The 9,466-nt window shown below is 36.2% G+C and overlaps 1 protein-coding gene across 1 annotated transcript; it reads left to right on the forward strand.

Moving 5' to 3' along the window:
* Positions 1-977: 977 nt before the first annotated feature.
* LOC119253557 (olfactory receptor 14J1-like) lies at positions 978-1,897 on the forward strand. The gene is given in 2 exon segments (XM_037521065.1): positions 978-1,407; positions 1,410-1,897. Coding segments are annotated over 2 exon segments (918 nt in total).
* The last annotated feature ends 7,569 nt before the right edge of the window (positions 1,898-9,466 follow it).

Raw genomic sequence — 9,466 nt, forward strand, 5'->3', positions numbered from 1 at the left:
AGCAATTTTTATATCATCCATTTTATTGAAATGACTGGTTTACAACACAGTATAAGATTTAGGTTTCAGACTCATACCTCTTCAGACATATGATACCAGTAGGGATCTTTCTTTGTAATTAATAGCAGTTAGTATTTTAATTTAAAATATTACCTAATTTGGAGTGTTAAAATATTATATTTCATAGTTGCTTCACATTTATTTACTAAGAATTATTTCAAATGATAATTTAATATGGATAATAGTTACATTATTTCCTTATAAAAATACACTGAAGGTCTGTCTGTACATTTCCTTTTCCTTTAGGAATACTATATTTCAGATAAATTTTTATGATGTATTACGCTAATAATAATGGTTATTTATACATCATTGTTATTGCATAGTCCTATCAACTTGGTGTTTCATAATGTTAACTTACTTATTGAAAATAAATGTTTAGTTAGAAGAAAAACCATAAGGATTTTTTCCTGTCATATATAAAAAAAAATTATAAAACTGCAATATTAAATCCAGTAATGTTTCGGTGGTACATGAACAGATAGAACGATTAAGAAGAAATCATAGCAGTTAGGAACATTTATTAATGTGTAAAATGAATAAGGTATTTAATATAGATCAAAAACTAATGTTTCATAGTCCAAAACAAGATTATATTTTTGAAAATATATTTTAATAACTTTATTATATATACTAATTTTTCCTTTAAGTAAAATGAGGAATACTCAAAGATATTATATTTCTTACCAATGTTATCATGACTGAGTGTCAATCATTTAAACTTTCTAAACATGTTTATTAGAATAGAGAGCTACTTTTACATTTATGATGAAGTGGTGATTTCTTCAAGTAACTTCAGCCTAAATTTGTTGAGTCCAAGGTAGATTAGGAGGTTGAATAACAAGTTTCCAATGGTTCCATCTTCTGTTGCAGCCAACATTGATAGGAAATTAAGAAAGACTATGGCCAATTTCAATATGAGTGGGTTTCTTCTGATGGGATTTTCTGCCAATCCTGAACTAGAACTCATCCATGCTTCTCTGTTCTTAGTCTTATACATAATGGCTTTAACTGGCAATATCCTCATTATCACCGCAGTTTCCATGGACAATAGTCTCCACTCACCCATGTATTTCTTCCTGAAACATCTCTCCTTCCTGGATCTGTGCTATATTTCTGTGACTGTGCCAAGGTCCATTTGCAACTCTTTCATGCATAATGGCTACATTTCCCTCTTGGAATGCATAGTACAGTGTTTTGCTTTCGTTCTTTGTACCTGTGCTGAGCTGTCCATGCTCACTGTGATGTCTTATGATCGCTATGTGGCCATCTGCCTTCCACTGCGCTACGAAATCATCATGGATGTCAGCACCTGTGTTCATGGAGTCCTAGGCGTCTGGATCAGTGGGTCATTTCTGGAACCATGCAAACAGCTGCCACTTTCTCCATGCAACTCTGTGGTCCCCATATCATTCACCAATTCTTCTGTGACATCCCCCAGCTCCTGAAACTCTCTTGTTCTAATGAGTACATCAGAGAGGTTGGGGTCACTGATTTTTTGGGTCTTATGGCCTTTCTTTGTGTCACCTTTATTGGACTGTCCTACATCCAGATATTCTCTGCTGTGCTGAGGATGCCATCTGCTGAAGGCAGAGCTAAGGCCTTTTCTACTTGCCTTCCCCACCTCGCTGTTGTCATTTTATTTATTTCAACCAGTGCCTTTGAGTTTCTCAAGCCACCTTCTGACTCTCCAAGTGCACTGGACATTCTGCTCACTATCATGTACACAGTTGTGCCTCCAACACTCAACCCAATGATCTATAGCTTGAGAAATAAAGCCATAAAGGAAGCTCTGAAAAAGGTTGTTAGAATGAGAAAAGTTGACCTCTTTTGTTGAGGCACATCTTTTAATTCTTGCTTGGGAGAAAAGTTCAAAATAAATTGGGGAAAATATTGGCTGAAATAAATTGAGATAAGTAAAAATCAAGTGAGTTAATTAAATAAAATGTCTGGGGACTAAAGCCCCAGAGGAACCTGCAGATAGTTCTGGAAAACCTGTCTGAAATTGGAGCTTCTCAGTTAGAACCTTATATAATTTGCACTTGAAACATGTGAGGAATCTGGGCAGGTGTCTGGTTTGTGTATCAAGCTGATGTTGTCTGTGCATTGAGGAAAACAGATGGTTGTTAAAATTTACCCCCATTTAGAGATTTATCTTTTGGGAACTGGGAGTTTCAAATCTGCCATAAACCTTGAAGGATATCTTTCTCTGAATTTACTAATTTTCCCAGAGTCATCTGTTTCCACAATGTTGCCTTTTCACAAATGACATTTTTCCTGGGAAAAATATCTCAGGTCCAGGGCAGTTGCATCTTCGCTCTTGACTTGCACATTCTAGTTGGGGTCAGGAAAAGTGGACTGAAATTATTTTATTTGGTTTACCAGACATAACATAGTCAACCATGAATTTAAAGGTAAATAAAGAAATGAGCATAGGGGAAGTTGCCATAACTATGTGCTGAGTAATATACATATCCACACATACAGCTCTATAAACATTACTCCTGCAAATATAGATTAAAATCTGACCCCACAAAACAAAGTACAAAAAACATTTATATAACTTTAAAAAAATTAAGAACTCTACATGATCATTTCCATCAGGATGATAAAGAACAGTAAACATGATTTTCTTTTCTCATTGTTTCCTGAGTTATTCTGGAGTTGGGTTATCACATGATATCTGTGTATTGATGAGAACAAGCAGACTCCCAGCGTGTTTTGGTCCTTGTAGAGTTCCACTAAGGCTCTCTTTACCAACCTTGAAGGTCTCTCTGGGTAATTTACTGAGGTCACTCTGCAGAAATCTCATTATACCCTTTCTTTGCCTCTTAAGATACAATGGACTAATTTCCACCCAGGTGGGAGGAAGCCTGGATACCACACTAATCATTTACTGCCTCAGACAAACAAATGTTTCTTTCTTTTTTATATATTTTACATTTTTAAAAACATTAATTTATTTTTACATAAAACTGGGTGTAGGCCAGAGGTGCAGGGTGGTCAGACAATTCACCAGATATAGAGTGAGGAGCAGAACAAACAGATCTACTGAAATACACTGGTGAGGGGAGCAGCCAGCAAGACAGGAGAGGTCTGCTATGCCATATGGGTTAGCTCCCCAGCCAGGGATGGAACTCAGGCTGTAGTTGTGACAGCACTGAGACTTAACCCCTAGGCCAATAGGGAGTTCCCAGAAATACATGTTTCTAAATGTTAAAATGAGTAAAAGAAGAAACAAAACGATATTAAAGTGACAAAAATAATAGATACATTGAGTACCATGCAATGTGATCAAAATTTAAAATCGATGGATGAATTTAATCAGCATGAATTCATTGTTATGTCAAAGGATGATATAGGTATGGTAGATTCTAATCGTTGAGTTGATATATGTGTTCATGTCAATAATATACACTTTTTAAATTACTGTAGTTACCTAGTACTTTATTACATAAAGAACATTAAATTTCTCATTCTGTTCTTTCAAATTGTTCTGAATTTTATAAGAACACATGTCATGTTTGATAGTGGCTCCTCTTCCAGTGTGATATCTTCTCACCTACACCATTCCATCTGCCATGACTTTATTTTTTATTTTTTTTTTAATTTATTTGAGTCAAGGAAATTAGAAAGTCAATTTTCATTGGGATTTAACTGATAAAAGGATAATTAGAACTGTCTTTTTAATAGGGTAATTAAATGATAGGTTCAGCCATAAGACCTGGAATTTCATGCATGAAAACCTAATGGTTTAATATTTCTGTTTTTTCCTCCTTTATTTGCATGGGTTGAATTAAATGCTTCCATTCTTTCATATTTATTTATTTATTTATTTATTTTTTTAAATAATAAATTTTATTTTATATTCCCCATACAATTGCAACCCCCCATTCTGAACCCAATCCCTCCTCTCCCACCCCCTACCCCCAAAAAGTGTCTCTGGTTCATAGTTTTTTGTTGATTTTGATTTTCAATTTCTTATAGTTATTCGTTTTCCTGGTCCTTATTTGAGTTTTCTAGATTCCCGCTATGAGTGAGACCATCCGGTATTTTTCTTTTTCTTTCTGGCTTATTTCGCTGAGCATGATCCCTTCCAGTGGCATCCATGTTGCTGCAAATTGCATGTGTTTATCTTTTTTGAATGCGGAGTAATATTCCATGGTATATATGTACTACATCTTCTTGATCCAGTCATCTATTTTTGGGCATTTGGGCTGTTTCCAAAGCTTAGCTATTGTAAATAGTGCTGCTATATCTTTATTCCCAAATAAGATCATACATTGAGAGGGCATGGCTGAAGACTTCAAAATATGTATTTTCAGGGAACACAATTCTACCCCTAATATTGTAGCAAGTGACTCAAGAAACTAATTCAACTCCCAATAAACCAAAAAGTATGAGTAAATATAATTATGTAGTTGAAAATCAATGCAAATTAATATCCTTTTCTCTTTTAACTACATTAGATATCAATTTATAAAGCAAGATGTATAGAATGGATTGTTGGGCTAGAACATATGGAAAAGTAATATATTTTCCATAATAGCATTAGAGGTGAGTGAGAGTAGAGTTATATGAGATTAAGGTAATATGATGTATTGAATACACACATGAAGAGAACCATTAATGATAAGGTTAATAAAACTAAAGATATACATGTCAGCATATTCTCCTACCTTCTCTGAATTCTCTAAAAGGCACATAATTATGGAAATACCTATGTATAGTACTATCTTTCTAAAGTTGTAATTTAATGAATATAAGTATATATAATGAATATAAATATATAATGAATATAGAGAGAATGGAAATACATACATATGCATGTATTTATATATATATCATAAGAGGGACTAGCATAAGAATCTGTATTTGTGTTAAGAATGTCTATTTGGGGCCTCCCTGGTGGCGCAGTGGTTGAGCACTGGGTTGCGAAGCTGCCTGCAGCCTCTGCAGCACCAGTTCGATGCCCAGCCTCCAGGTGAGGGTCCCACATGGTGCACAGACCTCTCCTGCTGCCTTCTTTCTCCTCAGCAGTGTACTTCGTCACTCTGCTCTGGCTCTGGTGAATTCTCTCACCCTCCCGTGCTTCTGACTGTACCCAGTGCTTGTATAAATAAATCAATCTTAAAAAAATAAAATTAAATTAAAAAAAGAATGTCTATTTGTGTTAAAAACATAAAGACCCTTCAGAAATTTGTGACATAAGGTGACATAATGTGTGATATTGTAATATAATATATGTTTGGTCCTTGTCCCCAGTTCCTGTCCCTGTCACAGAGATCTAATCCCTTGTAAATTATTGACTGAGAGGTGCGAGGTGATTTTCTTGTATTGCTCATGATCGCCTGTTCCTCTGTACCTGATTTTATGCTAATGATGTGACTCATTGTGGGTGCCTAAGTAAATACAGGATTTTCTCTACAAGTCAATAAATTTAAAGTAAATGGAAAAAGCCATTTAAATTTTTCTAAATATGCTATGAGCTTTCCATTAGAAATGGACCAGAAAGCAAGCTTTGTTTCTTTTTTTTATATAACTAGGCATTATTTTGCCCATTTTATATCAGTCTACTAAAACAGAATATTCAACCAATAGGATTCTAAAATCATACCACCAAGCATTTACTAGCTTCATATTACTAAAGATAGTCACTAAGGCTAAACTGAAAATATAGAAGAGAAAATTTTTGAAAACAAGCTTACATTTTTTATTTCACATGAAAAACAATATACAGGGTCCTCCCCTGGTGGCGCAGTGGTTGAGCACTGGGCTGCAAAACTGTCCGCATTCTCTGCAGCACTGGTTTGATCCCCAGCCACAAGGGTCCCACATGGTGCACGGACCTCTCCTGCCACTCCGGCTGCTTCCCTCAGCACTGTATTTTGTCAGTCTGCCTGTTCTGTTCTCTGCTCTGGCACTGGTGAATTCTCTTACCCTCCCGCACTTCTGACTGTACCCAGTGCTTGTATAAATAAATAAATATTTTTTTTTAAAATAAAGAAAAACAATATGCATTAAGTTGATATTTTGGAAAGCAAAACAGTTAAGCTAGATACAGCTTACTATATTTACAAGGTTATAACTTAATCTGACATATGGTAAATTAATTTTGATTAGGGAGTGTTTTGTTGCTTCATTGGTAGTAAACTATTGGTATTTACCCTTTTCAGTTAATGGACATGACTATTAATTTTATACATTCATGTAGTTATGAATTAAATTAATGATTAATTCAATTAATAGAATTAAATGATGTCTTTTTGTGTATTATTGAATCACAACACAAATCACAATATTTTTCAATAACTGGTCCAATAAACACAAATAAGCTGAAATGCCAGGTACTAGGTATGATCATTAAATCAACTCAACAGGAAAATACTCGTTAGGAACAATCAATGTAATTGCATGTTTTGGCCCCAAGGTATTTACCAGGAACACCAGACACCCAATGCACCCAGACACTCTGTTAGTCCCAAAGAGATTTCGCAGTCTAACCTCCAGTGGCCAAATGCACACACACAATTGAGCTAATATACAAATTATTTATATGTTTTTATATATAGTCTGTTCTTACATACAATTTTATATTTTCAAGAACAGAAAAGGAATGTAGTTTTAAAGATGAAAAAATGTATTTAATTGCACTTTATGGCCAATTCATTAATTTTTGGCAATAGTAGGTTTAATTTAATGGAGTGGCCAAACAAATATTCTTGGATAAACCAAGCAATACTTCTAGGCCAGAAATTAATTTATTTTGTGCTGGGTTTAATAACAGTAAATTAATTAACATTCTGCCAGGCACATAAATGGAAGTTTTGGGAGTCTCCAAAACCTCACCTGATAAATTGCAGTTGCAAGAGAAAAAGCCTAGATGAGTAAATGTGTTTTACAATATCTAAATTGTCAAGTATCATCTTCAAGTCTCCCTCAACATTGTCTCCACATAACCTTCCTTGCTTATGTAAAAGTAGTTTTATACACTTGTGGAACACCCACATGCACACAAACATGCAAACACACACCCACACTAAACTATACAAATTATGAAGTAAGTTTTCTTTTTTTTTAAAGATTTATTTATTTATGCATGCAAGAACTGGGGTACAGGCCAGAGGGGTGGGGAGTGAGAGGATTCACCAGATACAGAGTGAGAAACAGAATAGGCAGAATAACTGAAATACACTGCTGAGGGGAGCAGCGAGTGTCAGAAGAGGTCTACTGCACCATGTGGGTAGCTCCCTATCTGGGGATCGGAGTCATGCCTCACTGGCTGCAGATAGCTTCATAGGTTTCATCTTAACCCCTTGAGCCACCAGGAGGCCCTGAAGTAAGTTTTCTTGTTGTGGGCAAGGGACTGTCACATCTATGCCAACTCTTCTCCATCCATCTGACATTTAAACAATCTCCCAGTAAAATTATATAGTTCACTACACAAGCTAGGAGCATCCATACACATTCTCACCTTTTAGGTAAATTATTACAAGTACATCCATGGAGTTTGTGAAGAAAAAAGAGGATCATTTTCCTTTATGTCTCTGGGTCAGGCTAACAAATTAAATGAGAGATAAACACAGACATGCCCTCACCGTTCAGACACAATTACTTTGCTATGTGCTTTATTTCCTTATGCTCTTTTTTCTCTGCTTATTCAGTTCCTGTGTATTTTCATAACTTGAGAACATAAAGTGTTTATAATACATGCTACTCCTATGTCATCCAAATGGTGATCAGATCCACGTGAGGAAAGATATTTCATAAAGGTAATTTTCAAGAACACCTAAAATATTATCATGAAAATAAGAATACAATTCCTTTTTTAGGATCTGTCTATATATATATTTTCTTGCTGCTGCACTAATTTTAAATGAAAGGTTTCCTCTTTTGTCTGGCAGGCAAAATGACATACAGACTAGGAAGACCCAAATATTCCGGTACCTTGAGCCATTGCCAGGACTGCATCAGAAAGTAATGAAGCCCAAGAGGCCTGGTAATGCTGGTGGCTGCATCATCTCAGGATCAACTTTGACAAATATCACACAGGTTACTTAGGGAAAGTTGATTGAGACTTTACCCCTTAGAGAGGAATCAGAGCTTCTGCCCAACTATCAACCTTGATGAACGTTATCACTGAGCAGACTCAGACTCAGGTAAATGCTACCCAAAACAAGACAGGAGCAGTTCCATCATTGAAGTGGTGCAGTGGGCTACTAGATAGTTTTAAGGTAGGTGAGGAGATAAATAGCAAATTTACAATGATTCCATCTTGTCTTGCAGCCAACATCACTGGGAAATTAAGGAGAACTATGGCTAATTTCACTGAGTGGGTTTCTTCTGATAGGATTTTCAGACAAGCCTGAGCTAGGACTCATCCATGCCTCCCTGTTCTTAGTCTTATACATGGTGGCCTTAACTGGCAATATCACAGCAATTTCCATGAACAATAGTCTCCATTCACCAATGTATTTCTTCCTGAAACATCTCTCCTGGCTGGTCCTGTACTACATTTATGTGACTGTGCCAAGGTCTATTTGCAACTCTTTCATGCACAGTGGCTACATTTCCTCTTTGAATGCATAGTACAGTGTTTTGCTTTCCCTCTTTGTGCTGGTGCTGAACTCTTTATGCTGACAGTGATGTCTTATGATTGCTACGTGGCCATCTGCCTTCCACTGAAATCATCATGGATGTCAGCACCTGTGTTCATGGAGTCGTAGGTGTCTGGATCAGTGGGGTAATTTCTGGAGCAATGCACACAGCTGCCACTTTCTCTATGCACTTCTGTGGCTCCCATATCATTCACCAGTCCTTCTGTGATTTCCTCCAGCTCCTGAAACTCTCTTGTTCTAATGAGTACATCAGAGAGGTTGGGGTCAATGCCTTCTTGGCTCTTATGGTCTTTCTTTAGGTCACTTTTATTGGACTGTCCTACATCCAGATATTCTCTACTATTCTGAAGATGCCTTCTGCCTAGGGCAGAGCTAAGGCCTTTTCCACTTGTCTTCCTCACCTCGCTGTTGTCATATCGTTTATTTCAACCAGCGTATTTGAGTTTTTCCAGCCACTCTGACACTCCAAGTGCACTGGACATTTTCTCACTATTATGTACACAGTTGTGCCTCCAACATTCAACCCAGTGATCTATAGCCTGAGAAATCAAGGTATAAAAGCAGCTCTGAGAAAGTTTTTCCAACGGAGAAAAGATGATCTCTTTTGTTGAAGTACATCTGTTCGTTTCTTCATTGGGAAAAAAAAAAGTTCAAAATATTATGGGAAAACTCTTGACTTAAATAAATTGAGACAAGCAAATCTTAACTGAGTTTATGAAAACATCACCTCAGAGGGCTAAAGGTCTAGGAACAACTTCCAGATAATTTTGAAAATTTGCCTGAACTTT

Source organism: Talpa occidentalis, unplaced genomic scaffold (assembly GCF_014898055.3).
Source record: "Talpa occidentalis isolate TD23 unplaced genomic scaffold, MPIMG_talOcc4v2.1 talOcc4.2, whole genome shotgun sequence".
Lineage (NCBI taxonomy): Eukaryota > Metazoa > Chordata > Mammalia > Eulipotyphla > Talpidae > Talpa > Talpa occidentalis.